Raw genomic sequence first — 14,402 nt, forward strand, 5'->3', positions numbered from 1 at the left:
AGAGCGGGGTGAGGGGCCGGCCTGAGAACTGCTCCAAGTTGGAGACCAGGGCTTCCTTCAACACCCAGAAGCCGCTCAGCACCACCACGGGCGTTGGGCCCACCCACACGGTGAACACGTTGCCGTAAGCCTGGGCCAGCTGTGGAGAGACAGGGTCCCAGGGCTGCAGAGAAAGCTCAGATGGCCCCATTCCCGGGTACCTTCCTCTTGGCATGAATCTCCACCTTCTCGCACCCAACACTTACCTCAGGTGCACCTTCTCAGAGCACCTGCCACCCCGTTTGTCAGACAAGCCAAACCCTGGGTTCCCACAGCCAGCACTAGTGCCAGCTGGGGTCATATCACAGGCTCCCTGAGCACCTAGAATAGTCAAGGCCCAGCACTTACACATACGGCATCTGGTTTGGACCCCAAGGATCCTGGGAGGTGGGTATGCTCTACCCATTTTACAGATGATAGTCAATTATAACTATACTTTCTTCAGGGCTCAGTGTCCAGTGTGGCCTTTACATATATTACTTGAGTGCACTTTCAGTATAAGTGTGCGAGGTAGGTATCATAATCTCTAGTTTATGAAAATGGAGGCCAGGGAATTCCCTGGCGGTCCAGTGGTTAGGACTTGATGCTCTCACTGCCAGGGGCGTGGGTTCAATCCCTGGTCGGGGAATGAAGATCCCATAGGCTTCACGGTGTGGCCAAAAAAAGAAAAAGAAAAACAAAGAAAGAAAATGGAGGCCAAAAAAGAAAGCAAAAGACCAGGGCTTCATACCCAGGTCTCCCGACTCTCAGTGCAGTGCTTTTCCTACTACATGAGAAGCCTGGGGATCATGGTCATCTAGAATCTTCAACCAGAATTTTATAAAATACTTAGTCAACATTGATGAGAACTGAGCATTGTCAGGGGAGGGGAATTGTCTCCTCCAATTCTCAGCAATAAGTCAGCTCTGGCCCGGATTTCCAACCCCCCGCTCAGGGCAACAAAGCCCTCCCACTGGTGGGATCCACCCACCCTAGAAGGGGGCTTGGTGTAGCAGTGCTACCTGAGTGTGCCCTTGGGGGTCCCATTCTCCCCAGTTCCCATCCCAAGTGGCTTTTCAGAAAATTCCTTCCAGCCACAAACAGTGCTCTCCTGGAGCAGAGTCCTGCTAAAGAGTTTTCTCCACCTCATTACATTGGCAGTGGAGCTCTGCCGCAGAATCCTCTTGGGTGACCTCTGTGCAAAGTCTTTTTTTTTTTTCTTTTAAATATTTATTTATTTATTTATTTATTTATTTGGTTGCTCCAGGTCTCACTTGTGGCATGTGAACTCTTAGTTGTGGCATGTGGGATCTAGTTCCCTGACCAGGGATCGAACCCACACCCCCTGCATTGGGAGCGTGGAGTCTTAGCCACTGGACCTCCAGGGACGTCCCTGTGCAAAATTTTTACATTCAATGTTTGCAATCCCCCAACAACCCTGCATTTGACAGACGAGGAAACTGAGGCTCAAGGTCATAGAGCAGGTGAGTGGCAGGTGCAGGATTCACCTCCCCAGGCGTGTCTGAGCCCAGTTCCTTGCTTCTAGTGTCCCTGGGCTGAGAGGGAGGGTCCGTGTGCCCACCTCTCCGGAGGGCCTCCAACTCAGGACGGATTCCCTACCTGGAGAAGTGTCTCTGGGTGCAGCTGAAAGCTTAGTTGCCATAGGTTTCCAAGGATGGGGAAGGGGAAAGGACCAGGAGGAAGGTGGCTCCTTTCCCAGTAGATGGTGCCAAGTTTCAGGAGCAGGAAGGAGACAGCCAGTAAAGCCAGCCCGCTGAGCAGGGAGAACATCTCGGGCCTGCACGTCCCTCACCCCTTTGCCTCCAGCCCTGGGCTGCCAGTGCGCTCCAGCCTTCTCTTTAGCTCTGTCCGTCCACCCTCCTCTCCAGCACTGTCTGACCTCTACGGTTATCCCAGGACAATCAGGCAGTGTCATGTTGGGAGGCAATCCCAGGAGTCTTCTCACAATGGAATAAATCCACTTGGTCACGCCAGTCACATCCAGGCCTGGCTACTCAGCAGGGCCACAGGGCCCCAGCCTGGGACAGGTTGGGACAGCTTCATTCCCAGAGCAGCCTCACCTCTGGCCCATGGAGCTCAACCCCAGTCAAGGTCCTCTCGGCCTCTTCCTGCGAGTCTCAGCCGACCGCCTGGGTCAGCTCGGTGAGGGATGGGGCAGCCACTGGCAGCGGTGGTGTCTCCCCCCGGGATATGCTATTCTGGCTCAGCATGATGCAGACTGGGCTCATCTTTCCTGCTCCCCTCTGCCCAGGTGCTAAACAGTCTCTCTGGAGGCCTCTCCAGCCTCCCAGTCACCCCCATCCCTGCTCCAGCCTCTGGTCAGCTTGAACTCTTCACCTGCCCGGGATCCTCGTGTTTGTCAGTTGTCACATTCTGTAGGCTTTGCTTTTATCTCAGCTGTCCTGGAGCCAGATTGCTGAGTCGAAATCCTAGTTCTCCCCTTACTAGGCGAGGACCTTGGGAAAGTTATTCAGCCTCCCCTGCCTTGGTTTTCTCATTTGTACAATGGTGATGATAATTTTAGGCACTGCCTCAGAGAGTTGTTGTACCAGGTGTGGCGGGAGATAAATGGTTCACTCAAGTTGAGTAAATTGAAGATAGTTTAAGAGAGATTTACAAAGGTGTGTGGGCAGGAGTTAGTGGAACCACAAGGCACGGTGCAGTGCTCCAGGGTAGCCACGCAGGGGAGCCCTGCCCATTCAAGGCTGAGAGAGGAGAGGGGCATCGATTAATGAGTGTGGAGTTTCAGTTCAGATAGATGGAAAAGCTCTGGAGATGGATGAGGGTGATGGCTACACAACAATGTGAATGCACTTAATGCCACTCAACTGTACACTTAAAAATGATTAAAATGTGGGAAATTCCCTGGCGGTCCAGTGGTTAGGACTCCTTGCTTGCACTGCAGGGGGCCCAGGTTGGATCCCTGGTCGGGGAACTAAGATCCTGCAAGCTGCACGGTGTGGCAAAAAAAAAAAAAAAAAGATTAAAATGGTAAGCTTTATATTGTGTATATTTTACCACAATTTTTAAAAAAGCCAAGGGACAGAGACATCAGTAGAGGAGCCTGGAGCCCTTAGTTTGGTGGAGACCCACCAGTAACTCTTGGTGGATCATTGACAAGAGCTCTGGCCTTCAGTAGTGAGATGCAGCTGGTTTATGGCAATCCTGCAGAAAATAAAATACCTCATCCTCACTCTGCTTTACCCTCTGATGTCTGTAATGTAATGTGCCTCCCACTGGTCAAATCCAATTAGAAGCTGGAGGGCAAGAAATCCCGTAGAAAATGTAAAATGGTGCAGCTGCTTTGGAAACCATCTAGCAGTTCCTCAAATGGTTAATCATAGAATTAGCACATGATCCAGCGGTTCCACTCCTAGGTATATACCCAAGAGAAATGAAAACATGTGTTCACACCAAAATGTGTACACAAGTGTTCATAGCAGCATCATTCATAACGGCCAAAAATGATGAATGGTCCATCAACTGATGAATAGTTCTCAGACTTCACTCTGCATGTGGAAACCCTGCACTAATCTCTGCATCCCCGCAGTCAGTCCTTCCCCATCTCTATGCCTTTGCTCATGTAGTTCCCTCTGCCTGGAGGCCCTTCCCCCATGTCTCCTCCTCTAGAAGTTCCATCTGTCTTCAAGGCCTCTCTCACCTGGATGTGATGACAAGGATGCTCCCCTCATAGGGCTGTTGGGAGGATGAGCTGAGACAATGTGAGATGAAAGTGCTTGTGGATAATGTACATGCTGGTACAAATACTGTTACTGCTGCAATTTCCACAAAACTGCTGGCTTCCGCTTTTTATAAGTTGCCTTCCCCTCTCCAACATGTCATGTTCCTTCTTCCTCAAATTGTTGCTTAAGAGCCTACACTTCTTGAAATGCTTCTCTAAACAACCTCACCGGTCTCTATCCACTACCTCCAAACACCCCAACCCTCTCCCACAGTGGTCCTTGCTTTGTTCTTGCCTTGGCTCTGTTAACTACATGGGTGTCCACTCCATCTCTTCCACAATATGACAAGGTCCTAAGGGCCCTTCTTTGGGTTTCTCCAACAGTGTCACCCGATTGCTCAGAGTCCCAAGGTGCCATTAGGTAATGTGGACTTACTAACAGAAGGACCTGGTCACCCCCCAGGCCAGTCCCATGGCTCACTTTCCTCTGTGTGAGCACACCAGTGTCCACTGCATGAGAGCTCCTCCATGGTGGTCCTTCCACACACGTCTAGACTTTTGCTTTACCCCCTTCTCTCCCCCACTGCAGTGTGGGGACCTTGGAATATCTCACATGTAACCTAGTACACTGTTGCAGCCTTTGAGTTAACTCAGATGGTTTTGGTGGTTTGGGCACATGAGGATGGTGTTCTGGGGATGGCTGGGGTGGGTGGTGCTGGCAGGCATGGGGGTTTTAGTAGAGGCTTTTGCACAAATGCAGGGAATTGGGCAGTGGCTGTGATGGTGACTCTGGTTTGGGAGATTGTCGTAGTTTAGAAAGATGGGTCGGTCATCTGTCTTGTGACCCACTGGCCACATTTCATTCGGGTCCAGCTACATTCTGGGTGTCTTGGCTAGGTAGGAATGTTTCTCAGAGCCTCCTCAAAATCAGATATAGCATTTGAAGCCTTTTCTTTAAGACACAGAAATTTATTCCCCTAATGGGAGACTTGCCTGGTCAACATTCCTAAGTGTGTTGAACTTTGACAAACTTCCTCCCCTCCTTCTGGCTCCTGAGGGTGGGATGTGGCTCCTGGAAGAGAGACACACACAGCACACAGGGCCAGACTGCAGTCAGATTCTAGGGATGGCAGGTCCAGGACCTGGAATGGAGGCCCCAGGGCACTAACCCCCTCCTCATTGCTTGGTCAAGGCTCTCAGTGTTACACTGTGAGGTGTGGGCTCCCCAACAAGATGGTGGAGGTAGGCCACATGGTTCCCACTTAGAGGGAAGTCCCCATGCAGTGTCTGATCCTGTGGTAGCCCACCCTCAAGTCATACCTTCAGAGATGGTCCCCTTATGATTCTAGCCACCATCACCATCCAGGCCATGGGGATCCCTGTTTCCTTTTTAGAATTCTAAGCCAAGGGCAGACAAAGCTCAGACCCCTATCTCTTATTCCTCTAGGAACAACTCAAATCAACTAAAGATGTCTTGGCTGAGCACCTGCCCCGTGTGAGGTATTTGCCAATCGAATTCCTAAACCAGTGCTTTCTATGACACTGTGATGGATGTTACTATAAGCAGGTAAGGTAGGGGATCCCCGGAGAAAGAAAACCAAGAAAGCCTGGCTTTCTGGACATAAAAGAAGCCATTTTTGGCCTACGTCATTTTGTGATCTATGCCTGGCCACAATGCTGGCCCTTGATCATTAAAAACTAACCGTCTTGGGCTTCCCTGGTGGCGCAGTGCTTGAGAGTCCGCCTGCCGATGCAGGAGACGCGGGTTCGTGCCCCGTTTCGGGAGGATCCCACATGCCGCGGAGCGGCTGGGCCCGTGAGCCATGGCCGCTGAGCCTGCGCGTCCGGAGCCTGTGCTCCGCAAATGGGAGAGGCCACAACAGTGAGAGGCCCGCATAACGCAAGAAAAAAAATAAATAAATAAATAAAATGTGTATAGTTTCACAGTGACTGTGCAAATAACTTTTATTTTGTAGATTGTACCTAAGCACTTATCTTCCAAGTTTTTATACTTTCTTTTTGCTTGTTGATTTGTCTCCTTGTTTAACATTGCACTTTTTCTTTTTTGCTAAAGTTTCTTCCTTCCTTAAGAGAACTATCAATTTAAAAAAAAAAAAAAAAAAAAAAACTAACCGTCTTAAGGGAACAAAAGAATGCAGAAACAAACAACTGTTATCAGGCAAGAGAAGTAAAAATAGCAAAGGTAATATGGGTTGTCAAGACTCCCAGTTCTGTTACCACGGTAAACATTAGCCTGAAGGGTTCAACCACCAGCTCAACTGGAACCTAAGGGATGATGATGTTGACCTTTTCTGACCCTCGTGACTTCAATCAACCAAAGCTTGGACTCTGCAGACCGCCCAGGCCCCTTTATGAATACACATCTACACTTAGCTTAAAACGCCCCCAGTTTTGCTGTTTGGGGAGAAACTGCTTTGGGAGGGACCCCAGTGTTCTCCTTACCTGCTGCCAGTAGTAAATCCTTCTCTCCTGCTCTTTGGCTTGGGCGCATCTTTTGGCTCCACACCCACCAGGAGGCGAACCCAGTTTTTGCGTACCATTATTGCTTCTGTTTTACATATGAAGAAAGCAAGGGCGAACTGATTTGCTCAAGAAAGTGGTAGGGCTACAATTCTAACCCAGGTCTTCTGTCTCCAAGTTCAGTTTTCTCTTTCCACAGCTGCCTCTCAGCTGGGACAAGCCAATATACTCAAAAGGGAGTTTACTAAAGGCCAAGAGAAAAACAAATGTGAGCAACCCTGAGCCAGTCATGCTTCCAGAGATTCTGCTGCAGCTGTAGAGGCCTCCTTCCCAGGTCCCAGGCTGGTCCCAGGTCTGGCTTTGCATCCTGTCTGATGTTGCACCCAGGAGCCCCTTCTTCAGAACTGAGATGCCTTTTCCACTCCTCCTTTCTCTCCTCTCCCCCATCCAGGGGGACCCCCTTCTGTGGCCCCTGGAGAAACAGTGGCTATGGACAGCATATCACAGCCTCAACCAAGGGGCCTGTGCCCCAGGCAGGAGGTATTCTCCAAAATAGACTGCTCCCTGCAATGTGACGGATTCCAGATAAAAGGCTGCTTCCTCCCACCTCTAGATCTACCCAAACCTGGGCCTAATCCATGCTCACTTCCACTCCACACCCACTCCAGCAAGGTTTGGGCTATCTGTAGCCCCACCCCTACCTCTCCCTCCACTCTGAAGGGGAGGAGACAAAAATAAGAAGGTACGGAGACCACTAGAGATAAAAGAAATAAGAAGAGGGGAGGGAGGAGAGGTCCCTAATTATCTCTGTACACATGACCAAAGAGAGGGACTTGTACTTCCTACATTTGTGCTGAATTTGCACAATGTGCCTTATGCCTCCTGGGAGTGAGTGGGAAAAAATACAGGTGGCCTCCGGACAGTTAGATGAAGTCCCCAAAGAACTGGAGCTATTTCTGGGGAAGATTGGGAGACCCACAGGTCCCTAACTGAAGGAGGGTCAGACTCAGAGACCATACCCAGGCAACCGGGACAACGGCTGGCCCTAAAGGACATGTCATGCTTTGCACATTATAACATTAATTGTGCCTCTTTCATTCTCCAAAGTATCCCAGTTTGACCACTCCCCATGAACACCCTACAGCCTCTGACTCTGAAAGTCTCCAGGCTTTGCAGGCAGGGAAATGATGATGTGATGTCTCACTGTAATGAGATCTCGGCATTGAGAATTCTGCTGAGCGTTCCAGTTCCACAGGGAGTGGCTTTCTTTCAACCTCTATTTGAGAGGGGGAGTGGGGCCACAAAAGACACTCCCACGCGCCACTGCTGTGCCCCATGAGTAGGATCCCAGGGCTCAGGAGGAGGCTTGGTGTCTGAAGAGCGCGGCGGAGGGTAGCCAACACCCTCCCCATGCACACGGGCACACCCACACCCAACACCTCCTGCCTTCACAGAGCTCCGGAGTGGTTGAATTATTCATCAAACCAGAACGATGTTTTCATTATACTCAGCCTATTCCTCTTATGCAAACGAGATTTATGGAAGTTTTTTGTTAAAAATATTAAATATATTTTAAACAGTCAAAAGGAAAGACCCAAAATCTTATGGAGGACACTGGAAACAGACAGAGACAAACGTACTTACAGTGCCTGAGCTTAAGAATAAGAGTGGAGACACCATGTGTTCCAGAATCCCCATTGAGAAGCAGAGAATTTTCCCAGTAGCAAATTCTGAAAGGGATTTACTGTGTGGACTATTATCTAGTAGACAAAATTGTCAACAGAGATTTTCTGGAAGATGAGCAGCAGCTTTCCTCATGGGTCCATTTCTGAGAGTGACTCTAGTACTGACAAAGGACAAAGAATTGAAACCAGAGGAGTGACGGTCTCTCTGTAAGTACAAAATGCCTCGCCTCGTGTGGCGTGATTTACAGGGAGAATCCGATCATACCTAGGAATGGGTAGTATCACGTCTCTTAGTCAAACACTGTTTTGCTTATCTAACTATGCATGCCAGCGGTTGTATCGCATGGTGGGTGGCCAGGACCGAGCACCTACAATCTTGACTAGCTGCCAGGCTCCCAAAGGAAATATCCACCAAGGATGCCCTAGGCAAAAACCCTTCCACTGATTGCTTCAAGGCTTTGCCCTCTGTGAGGCAGCTTGGTGGGTTAGTCTGGACAGTCTGGTGCAGAGGACTCCTGTGGCTGATCTCAGGGAGGCCCAAGGCCAAAGGCCTTTTTGGCCTTTTAGCACCAGCCCCGGGCTCACATCCTTATATTAGACCTTCAGACCTTTCCACACTCAAGGTGAGAACGCATGACCCCAAGGTAAAGAACACCGCCGACAGGAGCAAAGGGTGTCTGTACAACCCAGGCCAGAACCGGTCCAGGCGCCTCCCCAGTTATGAGAGAGCCTGGCTACTCTCGGCATGCTGGCTGCATAGAACAAGAGCAGAGAATCACAGAGGAGGAAGGAGGGAGAGAAAAAGAGACAGCTACAGAGAGCACATTGTTTCAGTCTCTCTTCTTTTTCAGCCATGAGCTCCATGTGTCTGTTTTTGGTCTCCAGTGGCCAGCAGAGTGCCCAGCACTTAATGGATGCTCCATAAATATTTTTGGGGGAAAGGAAAAAATCCAGAGGAAGCTAGAGTCCAGGTATCGGGAAGCTGGGAGGGAAGAGATAGTTGGGTCAATAACATGGGAAGGAGAAGTGAGAGCTTGGAGGGAAGGCCTCTCTCATAGGCCCATGGGGATGAGGTAGGGGAGGACCCCAAGTGGGCCTGTTGACACATTTTCTGTCATCAGTGGACAGAATGGTCCCAGGACCACAGCCCACTAGATTCATTGTCAAGGACACAAAAGGCTGGTCAGGACAGTGTCCCTCAGCCCCTAGAACTGTTCTGGGCAAGGTGAGTGTCTTGGCCCCAGCAACCGTGTGCCCACACTCCTCCCTGGCTGGCACTGGGCCAGTCCTGGGTGGGTGATGGGGCTCCTCTTCAGGAAGGCGGCTGTGCCATAGCTGTGGGAGACCAATTCCAAGCTCTGACAGTTCTCACTCAGGCAGCAACTGGCTTGGTCTTCCTATGCTGAGTCCACCAGAGGGGGTTGGTGGGAGTTTGCCAGAGCCCAGGCCAGAGACAGCAGCAGGATAGGGAGAAGATCCCAGGAAAAGAGGTGACCCCCTGCCTCCAAATACACACCATCTCCCTCGTGGGAGCTAGGAGGGATGGACACAGTTCTGGAGCTATGCTTCAAATGAGGTTACCAGGACCCAGGTTTTTCAGGACATATTTGATCCACGTTATCCACGTTATCCAGCTCCAGTTCTGATTAACGTTGATCCACGTTAATCAGAACTGGAGCTGGAAGAAATCTTAGAGACCATCTCGTCCAGCACATTCATTTATTCCTGAAGCAACTGAGGCTGAGGTCATCAGATGCAAGAGAACCACTAGAAGTCTAGAATCAAACTGTCTGGGTTTGAATTCTATGTAATTTACCACGTACTGGATGTGTGACCCGAGAGAACTTAATCTTCATGGACCTGTTTCTTCATCAGCAAAATGTGTTTAATAACACCTACCTAGTGCAATAATTGAGAAAATTAAATAAGGTCATATTGCAGGCGCCTCCACAGTGCTTGGCACACAGGTGCTCAGATAATATGAGTACTCTCTTTCCTTGTTGAAGGTGACAACACTGATAGGTTATAGAGCTTATTAGGTTTAAAGCCTTAATTAAAATACAACAAATCAATACTTATTATGAAATAGACATGAGGATTTTATGAGACTAGTATTTTGTTTCTATACCTGTAAACAGGCTCCAACGGGTCACTAATTCCCTGCAGCAGAGGTGGCTAGATGTTCACCAAAGCTGTTTTGTCCTCAAAGCAGTTTTTGCCTCCTGCGCACACAGCTAGACATTGCCCAGCTTCCCTTGCAGCTACAGAAGTGAGCTCTAGCCAGTGGAATTTGAGTGGAAGTAATATATAATATCTTTAGGTCTGGCCCACAAAAACTTCCTGTTCAACACTGCATGCTCTTTCTTCCCTGGTTTACTAGCCCACACAGAGGATCTGGCTGAGGACTTCAAGCCTAGAGGTTGGCAGAATGATCAGAAGAAGAAAGCCTGGGTTCACGAGTGACTCTCACTCCCTCCCCTCCCAGCACCACACTGCTCTGTGACAGGTTGGGGTCATTGTGATAAGCTGCTGAAAGCAGTTAGCAGATTCTGACTATCTACTTGGACTCAGGGAATTATAAGCAGTGAGAGGACAGAATGGTGATGTGGAAATTGCCTTTAAAAATCAAATTTAGGGACTTCCCTGGTGGCGCAGTGGTTAAGAATCTGCCTGCCATTGCAGGGGACACGGGTTCAAGCCCTGGTCCGGGAAGATCTCACATGTCACGGAGCAACTAAGCCCGTGCACCACAACTACTGAAGCCCACGCGCCTAGAGCCCATGAGCCACAACTACTGAGCCCATGTGCCACAACTACTGAAGCCACCACGATGAGAAGCCCGCACACCGCAACGAAGAGTAGCCCCACTCGACACAACTAGAGAAAGCCCACATACAGCAAGGAAGACCCAACGCAGCCAAAAATAAATAAATAAATATTTAAAAAATCAAATTTAAAGACAACATGGAAAACTGAAAACTGAAACAACCTAAATATCCATCAAAATTGGATTGTTTAGAGACTTTCCTGGTGGCGCAGTGGATAAGATTCCATGTTCCCAATGCAGGAGGTCCGGGTTCGATCCTTGGTCAGGGAACTAGATCCCACATGCATGCTGCAACTAGTTGCATGCCACAACTAAGGAGTCTGCATGCTGCAACTAAGGAGCCCATGAGCCTCAACTAAGGAGCCTGCCTACCACAACTGAAACCCAGTGCAAGCAAATAAAAAAAAATTGGATTGTTCATATAAAAAGCACATCAAAGTCATCTTCTCAGTGAGACTGGACAGCCTCTCTATAATTTTACCCTCTGGTGCCCTTCCCTGCTTTATTTATTTTTTTCCTGGACCATATCATTATCTAATATTCCATATATCTTACTGACTGCCTGTTCTCCCAACAGGATGTAAAGTCCATGAGGGCAAGGTTGTTCTCTGTTTTATTCACTACTATACTGTCAGTTCTTAGAACAGTGTCTGCCTTATAATAGATGCTCAATAAATACTTTTTGAATGAAACAAATAAGTGAATCTCTACAAGACAATGCTATAAAACTATTAAAATCATGTTTCTGAAGACTATTTGACATGAGAAAATGTTCATAATATATTAGTTGAGATCATACAAGTTGTATATGTAAGTTATCCTAATTTTATTTTTAATGACTTTTATTTTATTTTGGCTGTGCCGTGAGGCTTGTGGGATCTTAGTTCCCCGGCCAGTGACTGAACCTGGGGCCATGGCAGTGAAAGTGCCAAGCCCTAACTACTGGACCTCCAGGAAAGTCCCTGAATTATATTTTAAATGAATAATGCTGTTATGTGTTTTTTTTAAATGCCTGGAAAAATACAGATCAAATTATTAACAGTGGTTGCCTTTTTTTGTAGGGAGTGATTAAGATGCATTTCTACTCTCTATATTTTTTATGTTTAAGTGCTACTTGGATTTCTAACAAAAATGCATACATAGTATTTTTGATAATTTTTTAAAAAGGAAAAAAATACATGTTTAGAAAAAGCTATAAAGAATACAACCAGGGCTTCCCTGGTGGTGCAGTGGTTGAGAGTCCGCCTGCCAATGTAGGGGGCACGGGTTCGGGCCCTGGTCCGGGAGGACCCCACATGCCGCGGAGCGGCTGGGCCCGTGCGCCACAACTACTGAGCCTGAGCTCTGGAGCCCACGTGCCACAACTACTGAAGCCTGCACGCCTAGAGCCCGTGCCCTACAACAGGAGGGGCCACTGCAGTGGGAAGCCCGCACGCTGCAACTAGAGAAAGCCTGCGTGCAGCAACGAAGACCCAAAGCAGCCAAAAATAAATAAATTAATTAATTAATTTATTTTTAAAAAAAAATTCTAAAAAAAAAAAAAAAGAATACAACCAGGCGTGAAGAACCTAGGGGCAAGACAGGAATAAAGATGCAGACCTACTAGATAATGGACTTGAGGACACGGGGAGGGGCAAGGGTAAGCTGGGACAAAGTGAGAGAGTGGCATGGACACATATACACTACCAAACGTAAAATAGATAGCTAGTGGGAAGCAGCCACATAGCACAGGGAGATCAGCTCGGTGCTTTGTGACCACCTAGAGGGGTGGGAAAGGGAGGGTGGGAGGGAGGGAGATGCAAGAGGGAAGAGATATGGGGATATATATATATGTAGAGCTGATTCACTTTGTTATAGAGCAGAAACTAACACACCATTGTAAATCAATTATACTCCAATAAAAACGTTAAAAAAAGAAAGAAAGAAAGAAAGAATGCAACCAGGGACTTACGTGGCGGAACAATGGTTGAGACTCCGTGCTTCCACCGCAGAGGGCGAGGGTTCAATCCCTGGTTGGGGAACTAGGAACCCGCATGCTGCATGGCACAGCCAAAAACAAACAAACAAACAAAAAACCTGTTAAAAAAAAAAGAAAAGAGGGGGCTTCCCTGGTGGTGCAGTGGTTGAGAGTCCGCCTGCCAATGCAGGGGGCACGGGTTCGGGCCCTGGTCCGGGAGGACCCCACATGCCGCGGAGCGGCTGGGCCCGTGAGCCATGGCCGCTGAGCCTGCGCGTCCGGACCCTGTGGTCCGCAGTGAGAGAGGCCATAGCGGTGAGAGGCCCGCGTACCGCAAAAAAAAAAAAAAGAAAAGAAAAGAAAAAAGAAAAGAATACAACAAGATAACACTGGCTATTTTTGGGTGATGGATGCCTCAGTAGTGTTGTGAAACTACCCCAAAATGTAATGGCTTAAAAACATTTTATTTTGCTCAGGAATTTGGGGACAGTTCTGGCTGGCCAGTTCATCTCTGATTTACGTGGCATCAGCTGGGATGTCTGGGGCTGGAGGTTTCACTTCCAAAATGGCTTCTTCACTCACATGTCTGATGTCTCAGTACTCCCTGGCCTCACTCCATCTCCATACACTCTCTCATCCTCCAGGAACCCTCCATGTGCTTTGTAAATCTCACGGTATGCTGGTCTCCAGATAGCTGCACTGCTGACATGGTGGATGGCTTCCAAGAGGCAGGAAGTGTGAGCTGCTAGGCTACAAAAGGGCTTTGTGCAGAACTGGCACAGCACCACCATATTCTGTTGGTTAAAGTAGCCACAGAGCCCACGCAGATTCAAGGGGGTGGAGAAACAAGACTCCACCTCTTGATGGGAGAGTAGCAAGGTCACATTGCAGGAAAGCCCATGAGATGGGAGATGCTGTTGCAGCCATGCTTGTAAAACACACTGCCATGGTAGGGTTCAGGCAATTTTGGGTTTCTTCACTGCATCTATCTGCATTTTCCAACTTTTGTACAAAAAGCATGCATTATTTTTATAATAAGGAAAAAAATTTATTTAGAAAATATGTCTCATGACCATGGCAGGCAACCATCAGTGCAAGGTAAGGTTTCTGTGTGCCCCCCACACCCCCGTGACTCATTTCCTCTCAATGCTAGGCCCTATTTCTAGGCGATCAATCAGGAAAGGGGTAGGAAAGGAGCTGTCACATCACTAAGCCACACTTCAAATGCCGACCAGGGATTGAACCCGGGCCCACGGCAGTGAAAGCGTGGAGTCCTAACCACTGGATTGCCAGGGAATTCCCAAAAAATCAAATTCTTTTTTGTCATGACCACAAAGAAAAGACTGCAACACTGGCTTCTATTAACAAATATTCATTGAGCATCCACGTATAAGGCATGATTCAAGAGTCAGCTAAGTAGTGTCATACTTATTAAGCACCTTCTATATGTAAAACTTAATACTTAAGCCAGGAGTTATAAGGTATACAAAATATACCTTATAATTAAAGGTATATTTAATAAGATGATTTACTGCCTTCAAGTTTATATTCATGGGCTAAAATATAAGGAAATAATCAACCATAATATGCAGAGCAAACGGAAATAAACCTTAAAATAGATTTGTGAGCAAAGTGTTGGAGGAACCCAGAGGAACTTAGTTTTAAGAGAAAGGCTTTGTGGAGGACATAGTATCTGAACTGAGTTTAAGAAAAAAAAACCATGGCTTTGTT

General features: G+C 48.1%; 1 protein-coding gene across 1 annotated transcript in view; it reads right to left on the minus strand.

Moving 5' to 3' along the window:
- Positions 1 to 190, minus strand: part of LOC103069062 (cytochrome P450 2J5-like) — a 10,447-nt gene extending 10,257 nt beyond the window's left edge. The window contains 1 exon segment of the mRNA XM_082931455.1: positions 22 to 190. Coding sequence (XP_082787581.1) covers positions 22 to 190 — 169 coding nt within the window.
- Positions 191 to 14,402: the final 14,212 nt, after the last annotated feature.

This window comes from Lipotes vexillifer, unplaced genomic scaffold (assembly GCF_000442215.2).
Source record: "Lipotes vexillifer unplaced genomic scaffold, Lipotes_vexillifer_v1.1 scaffold263, whole genome shotgun sequence".
NCBI classification, from domain to species: Eukaryota; Metazoa; Chordata; class Mammalia; order Artiodactyla; family Lipotidae; genus Lipotes; species Lipotes vexillifer.